Source organism: Salminus brasiliensis, chromosome 25, assembly GCF_030463535.1.
Source record: "Salminus brasiliensis chromosome 25, fSalBra1.hap2, whole genome shotgun sequence".
Classification (NCBI taxonomy): Eukaryota; Metazoa; Chordata; class Actinopteri; order Characiformes; family Bryconidae; genus Salminus; species Salminus brasiliensis.
In genome coordinates this window covers 2032617-2050770 of record NC_132902.1, presented here as the reverse complement: position 1 = coordinate 2050770, position 18154 = coordinate 2032617, and the positions used below count along the sequence as shown (strand labels likewise).

The following is an 18154-nucleotide window of genomic DNA, read 5'->3' as shown; positions in this document are numbered from 1 at the left end:
TGATCTGACACCTCCCTCTGACTGTGATTGGTTCTAATCACCACCATGTTTATTTTGAGACCTTCCTCTTGCTGTGATTGGTTCTAATCCCCACCTAAGTTTTTTCAAAACCTTCTCTTGGACTGTGATTGATCCACTCATTAAAAAGGACAAAAACATTGCAAAAGTCCGAAGCAAGACCTTTCAAATTTAAAGACGATTGAGCGTGTCCGAGTTTCAGCCCACCACCCCCCCAACTCACCCACCCACGTCCTGACACTTTTAAGTAGGACATATGGGTCAAAGGCCAGCTGCATGAAAATCTCCCCAGCATTGCCGGACAAAGCTGGGGCTTTCTGTGCAGTGGAAAGCTCTGGAAATCCACAAAAGGGATTGTCGAGCTGGACAAGCCTGAGGGTCAGTCTGCTTTTAGCGTCCGCTCCTTCTGCTTACGGCCCTTCAGACGATGACGATTCGGCAAAGCCAGTGCAGCAGATCAGCCAAGGAACGTTTAGCACCGGAGCTACCAGGCTAATGTTGTGAATACTAATGGTGGATTATGTGTAGCAGTTAGCATTGCGCTAGGACCATGTGGAGGTGTTGAGCAAGTGCTAATCTCTGACATCTTATAGCCGTGCTTATGTGGTTTCTAACACAGGAAGACTCAGTGTTATCTCCAAACGTGGCTAACGTACATTAGCATAGCTTAAAAACAGATGGACAGCAGGGACAACTTCTAGGTTCCCACAGACGAGCGTGTATAAATACACAAATCCGGCCGATGTTTTAAAAAATAAATAAATAAATAAACGGATGTGACCTATGACACATGAGCCTTGTGGTCTGAAGACGTTCCTCTGAACAAACCCTTGGCAGGAAGACGCCTTCAGCGCTGAGTCACAGGTGTAACCGGACACTGTTGACATGGTGGCCAGGGTAAAACAAAGTGGCATTACAGTGTGTTTGAATAGTCAAACTCGGCGCCGCCGCCTTTTCCTCTTCGGGCGGAATCAGCCTGAATCGACAGAGCACGAGGCCCTTCAGTATTTACCCAGCGATCTTCAGGACTCACCTCATTAGCTTCTTCACGTCTTAAAGGAATAGTCTGGAGGAAAATCCAATGAACGTGATTAATCCCTGACCCCAGATTCAGTCAACCAGCCCAGACATGGCTGATATCTGACGTGTGCTGCTTTGGTTCAGAACGAGAGATGCTAGGCTAACGTTGCTAAGAAACACTGGGCTTAGACTGTCACCAATCGCATCTCGGTAAAAAACACACCCAAAATCTGCATTCGCTTGCTTCAAAAATGGACACAACAACAAGCTGTACACATGAATGGAGATGAGATTGGTGACAGTCTAGAGACTGGAGTGTTTGTTAGCAACTTTAGCCTAGCATCTCATGTCCTGGACTAAGGAAGCACAGGTCAGGTGGAAAGCATCTGGAGTCTTTTATCTGATTTTATCGGAATTTGTAAACTGGAATTGTAAACCTCCGCCTGGCTGTAATTGGTTCTAATCCCAATCCAATCTGTTCTGAGACTTTCCCTTGACTGTGATTGGTTCTAAACACTACCTCATCTGATCAGATGCCTCGCCATGACTATGGTTGGTTCTGATGACCACCTAGTTTGTTCTGAGAACTCCCCCTGACTGTGATTGGTTCTAATCATAACCTCATCTGTTCTGAGATCTTTCTCTGACTGTGATTGGTTCCAATCACCCCACCCCCCCACCCAGTTTGTTCTGAGACCTCCTGCTGACTGTGATTGGTTCTAATCATAACCTCATCTGTTCTGAGATCTTTCTCTAACTGTGATAGGTTCCAACCCCCCCTCCCTGTTTGACCTCCTGCTGACTGTGATTGGTTCTAATCACCACCTCGTTTGTTCTGAGACGTTCCCTCGAGTGTAATTGGTTCTTATCATAACCCAATCTGTTCTAAGATCTTTTCCTGACTGTGATTGGTTCTAATCATCACCTCATTTGATCAGAGACCTCCCCTGACTGTGATTGGCTCTAATCACAACCCAATCTGTTCTGAGACTCACTGTGATGGGTTCTAATCACCACCTCATTTGATCAGAGGTTTCGCTCTGACTGTGATTGGTTCTAATCACCACCCCGTTCGTTCTGAGACCTCCCCCTGTCTGTGACTGGTTCTAACTACTGTCTAAGCTAAATGGTTCTAAGCTAAATGTAGTAAATCAAGTCAAGTAGTGTCTGACAACATGTGTTTAAAAGAGCTTAGCCAGCATTTATGTTATGAAACAGTTCCAACCAACTCCATCAGATCACATAACCTCCTCCCCCACTTAGCTTAATCCAGGCTAAACGGACCCTGCTTCCACTTTCGGGCCTCTGTTCATTAGCCCACTCTGAGAGGACATTGAGAAAGCAGCAGCTCAGACACTCCAGACTGTTGTATAACCCACTGCATCACTTCATCTATCAAGCAGCGGTGAAATAACTAATGGCCCCTGAGCTAGTCTTTTGTCCGCAGGCTGCGTTCACTGGGAACAAAGCTCCAGGATGTGATGTAATTATAAACCGGTTCAGCGCTAAAGACGGAGCTAGCGCACTCAAATCAGATTTAGCAGTTGAAAGTCCACAGATTTAGACGTCTACCGTCACGTCCTTCTTCCCCTTAGAAACGAGCATTTCGGTCTAATGAAGAGAAACGCCCCCTGACCCAATTTCCGTCTGGTTCTGACTTGAATCTTGGTTCTTTCAGTGGTTCTGCTTCATGATCTTCAAGAGTTTTCCAAGACTTTGATTCTCAGGTCTTCTCAGTCTTTCGTAGTCTTGGTTCCTCCTCATGATCTTAGGGACGTTCTTCATTTGGTCCTGGTTCTTCTCATTGGTTCTTCCCCAAGCTCCTAGAGAGTGTCTCCTTTTGAGCCTTGGTTCCTCCTCATGATCTTAGGGACGTTCTTCTTCTTCTTCATGTTCTTCAAGAGTTTGGTTCCTCTCAAGTTCCTCAAGATGTTTCCCTTTTGAGTCTTGGTTCTGGTCATGCTCTAAGGGAGGTTCTACTTTTGAGTCCCATTTCCTCTCTGGTTCTTCCTCATGCCCTTCGGGAGCTTGTCTTTTTTGAGTCTTGGTTCCTTCTAGTGGTTCTTCCGGGTGCTTGTAGGGAGGGTCTTCCATTTGGCTCTGGTTCTTCCCCAAGCTCTTAGAGAGTGTCTCCTTTTGAGTCTTGGTTCCTCTTCATGGTTCCTCCTCATGATCTTAGGGACGTTATTCATTTGGTCCTGGTTCCTGTCATTGTTTTTTAGTTTCAGTCATTTTGAATCATGGTTCCTCTTAATGGTTCTTCTTCATGTTCTTCAAGAGTTTGGTTCCTTTCAATTTCCTCTCTTCTAATGCTTCTAAGAATTTTTTTCCTCTTGAGTCTTGGTTCCTTCTAGTGGTTCTTCCTTGTACTCGTAGGGAGGGTCTTCCAGTTGGCCCTGGTTCTTCTCGTTGGTTCTGCCCCAAGCTCTTAGAGAGTGTCTCCTTTTGAGTCTTGGTTCCTCTTCATGGTTCCTCCTCATGATCTTGGGAAGGTTCTTTATTTGGTCCTGGTCCTGGTTTGGTTTTTTTAGTTTCGTTTGGAATCATGGTTCTTCTTCATGTTCTTCACAAGTTTGGTTCCTCTCAAGTTCCTTTTTGAGTCCTGGTTCCGGTCATGCTCTAAGGGAGATTCTACTTTTGAGTCCCAATTTCTCACTGGTTCTTCCAGTCATCATTTTGAGTCTTGGTTCCTTCTAGTGGTTATTCCAGGTGCTGGTTCTTCCCCAAGCTCTTAGAGAGTGTCTCCTTTTGAGTCTTGGTTCCTCTGAGGGGGTCTTCCTCATGTTCTTGGGAAGGTTTCCCATTTTCATCTTGATTTATCTTAATTTTTAGTTTTCATCCTCTTAGGGAGGTTCTTCCATTTGGTCCCGGTTCCTTTCGGTGGTTCTTCCTCATGTTTGGGGTTTAGAGTCCTGACACACAGAATCGGGTGTAAAAAGTGCTGCAGTTGAAGCGAAGGATCAAATTCCACTCAATTAAACCGAGTGGCTCCAAACAGCAGTCCATCACTCGTGCCTTATTGGCTCCTGCATTACGGCACTGCAAAAGGTCAGCGCATGCAAATGACCGCTCTGTTAAGTTCAAGAGGATTTCCATTTTGCACTACGTGAACAAGATGAGCGACCCTCACACGTTCCAGATGAGCCCGGTGAGCCCGGCAGCCGAGATACCTGACCTGCCTCCCCGCCAACTCTATTTTGGTCAATGGGCCAATTTAGGGCCGGGTGGGGGTTCTTCATAGACCATCACATGGTCACTGGGTATTGTGCGTGAACCTTCCTTGTGAAATCCCAGACACCTCTGGAGTCAGACAGCGGACTGTCTGATCAGCCAACGAATTTTCGGGATCACTCGCCTCTCTAAAGGGAACGATGCTGATGTTTGAGAAGGTCCGGCAGACGTTAGGAACAGGGCTCCTTAAGAGCAGATATGAGATCAGTGTCTTCTGTAATGAGATCACCTCGGAGAGACGGGGGGGGGTTGTTTGTCCAGAGACTGGTCATCCAGCTCCTCTCTGAGCCCTTTGGCAGCCTTCCTCCTATGCTGAGTTTCTTTCTCCATATGGATACTGACCACTGGAAGCAGGTCATCAGTGCTATTCACGGTACCTGAGGGTGTTTTTAATGTTATGGCTAACCAGGGCAGGTGGAGACAGGGGTCCAGTAACTCAACACACAGGCCTGATTACAACCCAGTGTCTCTCTCTCTCTCTCTCTCTTGCACTGTCTCTCGCTCGCTCTCTCTCTCTGGGCGAGCAGCACCTCAATATCATTACTGGAGCACTCTGAGCGAATAACAGGAAAAGCTGAGCTGGATTGAGGAGCGTGCCTGCTGTCACTTTACTGTGTGTGTGTGTGTGTGTGTGTGTGTGTGTGTGTGTGTGGGCCTGACCATATGGCTCCCACACGAAACATAGGTCACATGACGTAAGGATAAGGGCTTACCCTTGTCCACTGCTGACCTCTCAAGGACTACCGTCCGAGGGAGAGATAACGAGAGAGCGCGAGAGAGAGAGATGCAAGAAATGCTGACTCTGAAAACCCCACCCTGAGACCACTGAGACGGGCCAGTCTAGAACCGCCGTCTGTCCAGCCTAGAACACCACAGCCGGTCCGGTTCTGACCGGACGCCGTGGTCAAGCCCCTTAATGGTTCCGCCCGTGCCCCGCAGAACATGACAAAGAGCCTCATAATGAAACGTAACTCGCTCCCGAGCAACAGCGCCAGAAGGGCTGCAGTGTTGTTGTGTGCGGCGTCGTCGTGGCAACAGTAACTATGGCAACCCTGCCTTCTGCCGTCACTTACGCTGCTGCGGAGGACTCCTCTGAACAGGAGAAGACCGGTGGGCGAACAGGCCTGTAGTGAATGAATCTGGGGGATTTTGAGCCAGTGTTAGGGTGTGACACTAATCTCTGTGTTTATTATTATAATAATAATTATTAATAATAATAATAATAATAATAATAAACTATCAATATTTACATAAAGGCTATACCCGCACCAGTCCATAATGCCTGCATAAGCCTTTATATAGCGCTATGTACTGGAATATTTATGAATAGGAAAATGGCCAAATGTTTGTGGACACCCCTTCTAATGAATGCATTCAGCTGCTTTAGGTTGCACCCACTGCTGACACAGATGTGCAAATGCATAGACAGACACACACACACAAACACACACACACACAGTTTGTCTAGTCCCTGTAGAGAAGAAGAAGTATTGCCAATAGAATAGGACTCTCTGGAGCAGATAAACCTAATGAACCTATTGGCACCATGTTGCCTAATGCCAGGCGTGGCTGGAGGGGTATAAAGCCCCCCAGCATTGAGCTGTCTGCAACGATGGTTGGTGCTCCATCCAATTACTCCTGTCGCTGAGCAGTGTTGCTAACTCTGTCCTCGCAGCAGTGCTCCTCCTCCTCCAACATCTAACAGAAAGCTTTAGAGAGACAGTCACTCCAGCAAAAGCAGGATAGGCTCTTTTCAGTACCCTTGAATTCAGAAGAAACAATGAATGAGCAGGTGTCCCAATACTTTTGTCCAAGCCGCCTATAAAAGATACTCATTTTTAGACGCGTTATATGATGTGATGTGATGCTTTCACAGAAGATGATTGGCAATACCATAATTTGCTAATACTGGATCGGATATTATCAGAGGCTGTGCTGTTAGAACACTGCGGTAAAAACAAAGGATCGGAACTGGATCTCTAATCGCTAATCCTGATCCACTGGATCGGACATGACCAATCTTATGTGTCCTCTTGAGAATAGTGACATAAGCAGTTTAAGTATTGCTTTTTCAAAACGTTAATCCATGCTTATGCATGTGTTATGAAGTCCCTACGAATGTACCCTTCAAAGGAAGTGCTACCCCCAGACTTCTGTGGATATTTATATTTATATATATATATATATATATATATATATATATATATATATATATCTCAGAGTAAATGAAAATAAATGAGAGGCCTTTGAACCGAAGTGGCTCTGAAAATTGAGTTATGCCACACTAACAACATTAGAGTAGCCTGCTGGCGACGCTCGTCCATTTAGCCGTCAAATCAACCCTGGTGACTGACTGCCTAAGTGGCCCTCTCTGAGGGAGCCAGCCCAGGCGGAGGCGGCACCGAAAGGGCACAGGATGTCCCTATCCTGACTGGTGCGGCCCAGCTGTTCCACTCCCCCCAGGGAAGTGCTTCACAATACTCAGTCCCTACAAATGCGATTTTGAACAATGTGCCGGGCTCAGACAATGCAAGGTCAGTTCTCTAATGTCAGCGAGGAGGGAAACCCCTGCTTCTGCTTTCTCACCACAATGGCCCTCTGAGTAATTTACAGCCCAAACAATGTATTCTTCCTTTCAGACGAACAGAAGCACCGGATGAATACAAACAAGCTAGCAAATGATGTGAGGCTGTGAATAGCCGTCACTGCCTTATATAGGCTTAAAAAACGGGAACGGGTCAGTGGTGAGATATATATATATATATATATATATATATATATATATATAAACCAATCCTCTACAGGAGGTTGTGAGCTCCAATCCCAACAATGTATCACAATTCCTATTTACGTACTAAATTGAAGAGATTTAAAAAATTAAGCATAATGTTTAATGCAGAGTTCATGTAAATTGCTGTCATTTTTCTTTATCGTCATGAGGTTGTGAGGTCCAATCCTGACAATGGACCATAACTGTACTGATATTTTAAAAAATTGACCTAATGTTTTATGTTATGTAGTAGACTTCATGTATGCCGAGTTAATGTTGTCATTTTTCCTTATCGTCATGAGGTTGTGAGGTCCAATCCCAACAATGCTGCCAACAAAAATACATTTATTAAACTGAGGGTTGTCAATATCGACAATACCAGTATATTCTTCAAGCTCTAATACAAACAGGAATAAACATGGCCCATAGCTGCACAACTGTCTTTTTTGTTTTATCATCAGAAGGTTGTGAGGTCCAACCTCGGCAAAACCAGAAACAAAAAATCCACTTGCTTTCAGTAATAGGAATGTTTGGGTTCTCTAGTGGCACAGCTGTCTCAGGTTTTTTTTTTTGGTTGTCAGGAGGTTGTGAGGTCCAATCTTGGCAAAGCTGCCAACAAAAAACACCTGATTTAAGGATTAGAGAGCTTTGGGTTCTCATTTTAGATTTTCTAAATTGTTAGAAAATTCTCTAAATTGTTGTTCTGTTGTCAGGAGGTCATTAGGTCCAATCCCCACAACAAGAAAGTCACCAATTTTATAAAAACTGTCATATCTAAATACAATATACCTTATTATTAGCAAAATACTTTATGACTTAATAGTAAATGGTAACATATAACTTTTTATTGCTCATCTAGAAGCAAGCTAATACTGGTTTCCAGTGTTCCGCATTGTGTCTGATTCCCAATCTAGGGTGTGATCATTGTTGTACATGTCCCTGCATGTCTATGCTAATTATAGAAAGCAAACTGTGTCCATAGCAGAAACACAACACCCTTAGAGCAAACTGCTATAAAGGTGAAAATGCTATGTGGACAGCGCAGTGGACACCCACAAGTCCAAGTTCAGTCTTTATAGTGCTGTTTTTAGCACTGTCCCAAAGCAGCTTATCTGAAAGTCCAGACTAGCTCCCTAATAAACAGACCACTTACTCCAAATGTTAGCAGCGATGGGGCATAGCACCTACATTTACGCCAATTCTCATCTCATCCTTCATTATTACAAAACCAAATCCAATCAATTTGAAAAATATCATTCAATAAATATTAAACCATCAATATGACAACAACTGCTAACAGTTAAACTGTGCTACACATCAGGAGAGAGTCGCTAGTCACTAAGTTAGCTTATAGCCATCATGGTAAAATTCTGTTTACACAGCTAGCCTGGCTACATTCTGAGGCAAATCTGACTAATTGCAGCAATTACTGACCGAAAATTTGCCGTTCAAACCTTTTTAACGTTTGTTAACGTTAATTTATTATATATATTAAACCATCAATCTGATGACAACAACTGCTAACAGGTAAACTGTGCTAAGAAATGGGAGCGAGAACCTAGCATTACCTCAGCTAGCTTAACATACTGTTTACCACAGAACACGGTAAATTCCGGATGACTGAAACTTTACTATGTAGATTATAAACAGTTAAACATGAAGGATAAAATCTAAAGTTTGGTATTGAAAGGACAGAAAGCTGAAATTAAACCTTGCTAAGCTAATCTCTGCTCAGTTAGCTTAGCTACAGTTCCAGTGAGCAATTCTGAGGCAAATCTGACTAATCGCTGCGATTACTGACAGAAAAATGAGCGATAAAAACGTACGTTTGCTTCATTTAATAAATATTAAACCATCAATCTCACAACAACTGAAGTTGAGAAACTTGCGTTGCCTGGAAAGAAGCTCAAAAGAATCCTCGCTAAGCTAATCTCCGCTCAGCTAGCCTGGCTACAAATCGAGAGAGGGATTCTGAGGCAAATCTGACTAATCGCTTTGATTACTGACACAAACATTGACTATAAAAACTTAAGTTTGCGTCATTTAATAATTGTTAAATCATAAATCTCACAATAACTGCTATGAATCGCGTAGCTCCCTCGCTAAGCTTTGCTACAAGTCCAAGGAGTTGCAATTCTGACTAGCCGCTGCGCTAGCTAGAAAGCTGAAATCAAACCCCGCTATGCTAACCTTTGCTCAGCTAGCCCGGCTACAGATCGAGTGATGGATTCTGATGTGCTTTTGGCTAACCGCTGCACTACGTTAGCCACAGAGTTTATCTTAGCTTAGCTTAGCTTAGCTCAGATTAGCTCAGACCAAACACCACGCACAGGTGTTTTTGTGTTCCTGCTAAGCTAACTGAGGCACTAATCATGCACTGAGCCACCATAGCATTTACGTTAACTGGCAGGGCACGTTCTTGGCAACTATGAGGAGATAAAAGGGTGATTAATTTTTAATTAGGAACGTCGTTAATGTGTTTCCATCCCTGACTAGCCATCCCTTCAGGTAAACCTTGCAGACTGGTCCGTCCAGGTTAGCTTGCTCTGCATTGTTTATTCGGAATGACTCAACTAGTTCGCTATTGACAATACCACAATATTCCTTATGACCGTTACACCACCCAGCTCTAGGCTGAGCGCGACGGAATGTGGCAGAAGCATGAGGAACAAACACCAAGCGGAAACCATTACTTAGCGCTGAATATCCGAGATAAGATACCCAAATGAGCCTCACAGGCTGGCTACTGCAGTAGCCCATGTGTAGGCATGTCATGTAATGCCGCCATTTGCATTTCCCTCGCACTCATTTGAATATCTGGGGCTATTTGAGCAAGCACACTTGAGCTAATCTGACCTAGCGTGTTTGGTTGCCGATGTCTGCGTATAGATTCGAATGCATAGGACTTTTTAGGCTTCTAATTTTAGGTTCTCCAGTGGCCTTATCGTCATGGCAAAGCACCTGACAAAAATAGTCAATAATTATCTGAATGTTTGTTTTATTTTAAAATAAGTTCAATGTTGTTTGAAACCAGAAGAGTATCCCGACCTATATGCATAATAAAACAGAAGCGTCCAATTACATCTTATCCTAAAATAACATCTACATTTAACACTACCTTCACCATGTTTGAAGGCTGTATGTTAACTTGGCTATCTCTCACTGTGAGCTGTAGAAGTGTGTGAAACTACCTCCACCATGTTTGAAGGCTGTACTTTAACTTGGCTATCTCTCACTGTGAGCTGTAGAAGTGTGTGAAACTACCTCCACCATGTTTGAAGGCTGTATGTTAACTTGGCTATCTCTCACTGTGAGCTGTAGAAGTGTGTGAAACTACCTCCACCATGTTTAAAGGCTGTACGTTAGCCTGCCTAGCTTTTACTGTGAGCTGTAGAAGTGTGTGAAACTACCTCCACCATGTTCGAAGGCTGTACGTTAGCCTGCCTAGCTCTTACTGTGAGCTGTAGCAGTGTGTAAAACTACCTCCACCATGTTTAAAGGCTGTACATTTACTCGGCTATCTTTCACTGTCAGCTGTAGCAGTGTGTGAAACTACCTCCACCATGTTTAAAGGCTGTACGTTAACTCGGCTATCTCTATCTGGTTCATTTCTCAGACACAGACTACACCAATCAGCCAAAATCAGGCCTCCATGAGCATCGCTGACCCCTGGGCGTCCTGTCCTGACCACTGCATACCCGGGAACTCTCCATAAAACCTGATGTTCTACATCATCCGACCTAAATTAACCCAAATTTAGCCGTATTTGAGCAGGGATACGTCCAGACTTTGACGCGTGGGCGTCCCCACTGATGGTCATTGAAATATGCTGGAGGTCTCAGACCTCCAGAATAGGAAAAAAAAGAAAGAAATGCACCCATTTTCTTGCAAATACATCATGTGCTACCAGCAATTTGGATCCTAAAGCCATGCACTGGATCTGGTCTGATACTCTGGGGGTCTTCTCAGACATTTTATGTATGCACAACACAGCTTTGCAGGTGAGCATGCACTGCACCCATAGCCAGACAAGCCTAGACAGTGCTAGCCCATTTGTTCATTTGCTGGACAGGCTTAGCTTAGATGCATCAGCCTTCCTTGAATGGCTGTTTGCATGCTTCTAAGGGTCTGATCCATCTCTAATAACCGCACATTTCAAGGTGTGTGACATTTCGCCGAAACCGTGTGCATGCACCTGTGCATTGACAGCTTGGCGCTGGCGTGCACGGCGACGCGGCGGACATACGAGCCTGTGGCTCTTCGGTGTGAGTAGTTAGGATGAGTAGGAAGATGGATTATGAAAGAGATAAAGACGATGAACGAGTGCCGAAAAGAATTTCCTGTCTACCTTCTTTAATTTCCACGTTGTGCTCAGCATTTTCCGCAGCTTGGTTTTCTGAATTTGTCCGTTCCACCTTAAATGGTGCAGCAGTTACACTCTAGCGCCCACAGGGCGCTAGAGTGTAACTGCTGCACCATTTAAGGTGGAACGGACAAATTCAGAAAACCAAGCTAACTTCATCAAAATCTCAATTTTAAACATCTAGGCAACATTTACACGATATAAAACACGACCACCATCAAAATACCCCCCCTTAAAAGCACCTCCCCCCATTGTAACCAGATAAACTCACCGGCATCATACTGGAGGCTTCTTATCTTGCAGATCCCCGGAGCTGGAGCTGGAGCTGGAGCTCCTCGAACCGTCCCCCCACCCCTAATATTCCCACTGTAGGATGTGTTTATATGTGTGTGTGTGTGTGTGTGTGTGTGTGTGTTCCGCTGACCGTCTTCTGTAAACCTGTTGCGACCTCCCGAAATAAGCCCCGAAAGCCTCGCACGGTACTGATCCTCAGAGCGAGCGGCTCGCTGTCTCCGCTCAGGCGAAACCACGCCCCCGCACACGCTGGGACTGCGACGTGGGCGTGTCCGGGACCGCCCCTCACACATGACTTTAATTAGAATTTAAATTTAGAATATTTTGTTATTATTATTAGACTTATAATTAACAACCGTGAGCATACTAATATTATTATTAACAATAACACTATTATTAATATTATTGATAATAATTCGCATCGTTCATGCATATTAATGACGCTCAAAATATGCCATATGCAAATAAAATATGCATAACAAAGATAACCCAGTTCTAGGCTAAAGTTCCCACTTCTAGGCTGTTGCTATGGGGTTGCTGGGTACTTGCTAGGTGGTTGCTTTGGTGTTGCCAGGTGGTTGGTTGCTAAGGTGCCCTAGGTTGCTCCTAGGTTATTGTGTTAAGTGGCTGCTATGGTATACCGGGTGGTTAATGAGGCTGTTGCTAAGGTATTTCTGGTGGTTGCTTTGGTGGTTGCTAAGGTGTTGCCATGGTGTCTCAAGTCGTTTTCGATTCATTTTGTTTTTTGTCTGTGTGAAACAGATGGGTGCACGAAGTGTTGCTAAGGTGTTGTTGTAAATGGCTGCTATGGTAAGCCATGGGGTTGCTTGGGTGATTGCTAATGTATTCCAGGTGGTTGCTATGGTGGTGGATATGCTATTTCAGTAAGGTGTCCCAAGTGGTTGCTATGGTGTTGCTGGAATGTTTCTAGGGGAGTGCTAGGCGGTTGGTAAGGTATTTCAGGTGGTTGCTAAGCGGATACAATGTTATTGATACAGTGATTCTTGGTGGTTGGTAAGGTATTTCAGGTGGTTGCTAAGCGGATACAATGTTATTGATACAGTGATTCTTGGTGGTTGGTAAGGTATTTCAGGTGGTTGCTAAGCGGATACAATGTTATTGATACAGTGATTCTTGGTGGTTGGTAAGGTATTTCAGGTGGTTGTTACGGTGTTCCAGGCGACTGCTATGGCAGTTGTATTGCAATTTTTAGGCTGTTGCTTAGCCCCAGGTGGTTGGTAAGGTATTGCTAAGCTAAGTGGGTGCAATGATGATTGTGCCTCAGATGGTTGCTAGGGTGATATTACTACTATGAAGACAGAGGTCCCTTTTTAGGGTGGGTGATATCAGGGGTATGGGAGGAATGTGGGGTGTGTAATACCGGACAGGCCCTGAATAGTGTCTGAACACTGTGTGTGTGTGTGTGTGTGTGTGTGTGTGTGTGTGTGTGTGTGTGAGTCTGAGGTCAGACAGGGACAGAAGGCAGAAGATCGGACCTTATATGGATCAGACCGCAGTCATAACTCCGATCACTGAAGGCCCCACAGGACAGAAAGCAATTAATCCACTGAATCTCGTAAAGCTAACATGACACAGTCAAAGCAGTATTGATCGATCCCTATAGCCTGTATATTGATGGCGGGGTCAAGGGCAGGAGCACATATACACTACATACTCCATTACCCCGTTCAGGCTGAATGAAGACTCCACTGAATGATATTTCTGACAGTTAGATGCTACATAGATTGTAAAGTAGAATGTAAAGAATGTAAAATTATACAGCATTAAACTAATAATACATACAATTAAACGAACAAGAACTTTAAATAGACTTTAAAACTAGACATATAATAACATAAAGCAAAAAAATTATATAATGAGACTAAGAATTTAAAATATTTTACTAATAAATTATATAACTAGACAAAATATAGCAGTAAACTAAAAACTGATATAATGAAACTAAGAATTTCTAGAATTTTACAAAAAAATTCATAGAATTTGACAAAATGTATATGATATTTGAAATTGTACAGAATTTGAGTAAAATAAAACTACACAAATAATTAATAGCACTATACGAGTTTATATAATTATTTATATAACTATGAATTTCTAGAATTTTACTAATAATTTATAGACAAATATTTAATAGCCGTAAACTGAGAATTTATCTAATGATACTTTACAATCACAAAATTAAAAATAAAAATGATAGAACTACACATATAAAACTTAAACCATAAAAAAATAATATCAAATCAAATGTATTTTTTATAGCGCTTTTTACAACTGGTGTTGACACAAAGCAGCTTTACACAAACAGTAATTAGTAAAAAGACAAGAAAAGAAAAGAATTAATACCACTATAATAAATTATGCAATGGTACTAAGAATTGTAAATTTTGACTAAAAATGTATAGAACTAGACAAATAATTAATAGCACTATTAGAATTTATATAATGATCCTAAAATTTCTTTTTTCATTTTTACAAAACATTTATAGAACTAGATAAATAATGAATAGCACTAAACTAAACCAAGTTATAGAATGATACTAAGAATTCACCAAATTTGAGTAAAAACTATAGAACTACACATAAAATTAATTAAGCACTATAAGATTTTATATACTGATACTACAAAATGTATAGAAATTGACTAAAATATATAGTATGAGACATAATTAATAGCACTATAAGAATTGATATATAATGTAACAAAGAATTTATGAAATTTGACAACAACTTCATAAAAGAATAATTAATAGCACTATAATCATTTTTTATTATATATATGTATTAAGCATATATATAATACTACTAAGAATTTTTTAGAATTTGACTGTATAGAACTAGACAAATTATACCACTAAACTTAGAAAGTATATAAACTAAAGATATATAATTATACTAAGAATTTAAATGATACTAAGAATTTGAGTATAATCTATAGAACTGCACATATAATTAATAGCACTATAAGATTTTATATAATACTTTCAAATTTATAGAATTTGACTCAGATTTATAGTACGAGACAATTAATAGCACTATAAGAATTTATATAATGAACTAGACAAACGATAGCACTAAACTTAGAAAGTATATAAACTAAAGATATATAATGCTACTAAGAATTTGAGTAAAATCTATAGAACTACACATATAATTAATAGCACTATAAGATTTTATATAATACTACCAGATTTATAGAATTTGACTCAAATTTATAGTACAAGACAATTAATAGCACTATAAGAATTTATATAATACTACTAAGATTTTTTTAGAATTTGACTGTATAGAACTAGACAAATGATAGCACTAAACATAGAATGTATATAAACTAAAGATATATAATTATACTAAGAATTTAAATGATACTAAGAATTTGAGTACAATCTATAGAACTACACATATAATTAATAGCACTATAAGAATTTATATAATACTTTCAAATTTATAGAATTTGACTCAGATTTATAGTACGAGACAATTAATAGCACTATAAGATTTTATATAATACTACCAAATGTATAGAATTTGACAAAAATTTATAGTACGAGACAATTAATAGCACTATAAGAACTTTATATAATGAACTAGACAAATGATAGCACTAAACTTAGAATGTATATAAACTAAAGATATATAATTATACTAAGAATTTAAATGATACTAAGAATTTGAGTAACATCTATAGAACTACACATATAATTAATAGCACTAAAAGATTTTATATAATACTACTAAGAATTTTTTAGAATTTGACTGTATAGAACTAGACAAATTATAGCACTAAACTTAGAATGTATATAAACTAAAGATATATAATTATACTAAATTTATAGAATTTGACCAAGAATTCCTAAAACTAGGCAAATAATTAATAACACTAAACTAAAAAAAATATAAAAAGTTATAATTATACTAAGAATTTATAGACTAGGAGGTTTGTAAACTAGGAATTTATGGCCCTAGACCAAAATCTTCATTCCTAGACTATGAATGTATAGTATTAGACTAAATGCACAGCAGTGAACTAGAATTTGAATCATTAGACTTTAGAATTTAAAGCATTTGGAGCAAAATAAGGAGCAAAATAAGGAACTGCTGTGGGAAATTGCACTGGGACAGTTACCCTTCATGCTCAGAACCATTTGGGTCAACAGTAGAGTCTGAATGACTGACCCCTATGCCTACTGTATAAATGTTTCTCAACGCCTGAGGAGTGAACATGGGATCCCACGTGAGGTACACAACCACACCGTCATATCCTTGTCCTTCCTCTAGGCCTGTCTCTCTCTCTCTTGACCTTGGAGAGGCCTGACGGATGGGGTGGAAAGAGCAGTATGGCAGATTGTACATTTCCCTCGTCCATCTCTGTATTCGGACACTCGGAGCACAAGCACTCGGCGAGCCTGGACTTGTCAGCCATCATCTGACGGCGGAGGCCCAGTAATTATTGGACAGCAGGCCTTGGCGCTGGCTTTCAGTCGTCTGGGAGTTTTGGAAGGAAATCTGGGATGTCCTCTTCAAAACTACGGCTGTGTGCCCTCTAGTGGTCATTCTGGGTCACAGCGGGCACCTGCTAGCCACAGCTTATCTTGTTTTCAGCTTTAGTGAGGTCTGAGGTAAAATTCTGTTTACATGTCCAGCATGACCAGTTTAGCTCTTGCACTACCAGCACTAGGTATGTTTTGGTTTGAGATTGATGGTTTAGCTGGTCTACACCTTGCATCACCAAGCTGGTCGACCAGCATGACCAGCATGACCAAACTGGTCAACCAGCATGACCAGCATGACCAAACTGGTCAACTTGCATCACCAAGCTGGTCGACCACCATGACCTGAATAGCCAAGCTGGTCAACTTGCATCTCCAAGCTGGTTGACCAGCATGACCAGCATGACCAAACTGGTCAACTTGCATCACCAAGCTGGTCAACCAGCATGACCTGAATAGCCAAGCTGGTCAACCAGCATGACCTGCATAGACAAGCTGGTCGACCAGCATGACCAGCATGACCAAACTGGTCAACTTGCATCACCAAGCTGGTCGACCAGCATGACCTGTATGGCCAAGATGGTCGACCAGCACGCCCAGCATGACCAAACTGGTCAACTTGCATCACCAAGCTGGTCGACCAGCATGATCATCATTACCAAACTGGTCAACCAGCATGACCAGCATGACCAAACTGGTCAACTTGCATGACCTGAATAGCCAAGCTGGTCAACTTGCATCACCAAGCAGGTTGACCAGCATGACCATCATTACAAAACTGGTCAACTTGCATCACCAAGTTGGTCAACCACCATGACCGAAAGACCCAAATACAACACACACACTACACACTGGTCAGAGCTGGTTAACCAGCATGGGGTATGTTTGTTTCTGTCTGGACGAGCAGCTTTTCAACCACCTTGACCATCAAAGACCGGCCTGGACCTTTGGAAACCAGCACACCCAGCAGGGGAAGCAGTTACAGAACCGGTGCACTGGGCCGTACAGCCAGAATCACAGAGATACTCTGGTTATAATTCTTAAAGTAATCCTGACCCCAAAGATCTGATACTGGACCAGTTTCCAGTTGGACGCGCTGACCAGTAGCCCTTCAGACGCTGCTGTTTTTTTCCGCTGCGAGCTCCAGACATGTTGTCACAGTTGAGCTGATGTGAGCTCAGCAGGAGGCCATGTTATTGACCAGCACCAGATGACATCGGGCTCAAAGAAGACTGAGCTAAGAGCATAAACAGGCACCTTCACACACACACACACACACCCAGCCCCCTGCGTCTGTCTGTCTGCCCGTCTGTCTGTCTGTCTGTCTGTCCGTCCGTCTATTTACGCTGGTTTCTGCTTATGTTGTGGGATGGAGGTCACATTCAGAGCTTTTCCACCTTCTCAGCGAATATCTGATATCTGATGTTTATGCTGAGGAGATGGATTTACAGCCCTGATTTAGATCAGAAGTAGGTATATGCATAACACACACACACACACACACACACACACACACACACACTGGATGGGCGTAGTTTGCCGAGTCGAGGAGTAACTGGGCCAGAAGCACAGCGGCCTTCCCGGCGGCGACAGCATCAGAAATACTGCTAGGGCACAATATGGACAAAAGTATTGGGACACCTACTTCTTCATTGTTGTTTGGAGGAGCACTGCTGTGAAGATTTGATGGCATTCAGCCACAAGAGCGCATGTTAGTGAGGTCAGGATGCTGTCAGGATGAAGATCATCATCCCACCTCACCCAAAAAGTACTGGATGGAGAACACAAGGGGGGGGGGGGGGTTAGGTCCTATTCTATTGGCAGTATTTCTTTCAACAGGGGCTAGCAATGGGAGCAACTTCAAGTAGCTGAATACGTTCATAAGAAGGAGTGTCCACAAACATTTGGACATACAGTGTACAATGCTTAATAATAATAATAATAATAATA

At 42.1% G+C, this 18154-nt stretch overlaps 1 protein-coding gene across 2 annotated transcripts in view; it reads right to left on the bottom strand.

The window, feature by feature from the left end:
- Positions 1-11907, bottom strand: part of tp53bp2b (tumor protein p53 binding protein, 2b) — a 35061-nt gene extending 23154 nt beyond the window's left edge. For both annotated transcript variants that reach the window (XM_072671514.1, XM_072671515.1), the window contains exon 1: positions 11674-11907. In XM_072671514.1, the coding sequence (XP_072527615.1) occupies positions 11674-11682 (9 nt within the window). In that variant the 5' untranslated portion in view covers positions 11683-11907. The remainder of the gene's footprint in view (positions 1-11673) is intronic.
- Positions 11908-18154: the final 6247 nt, after the last annotated feature.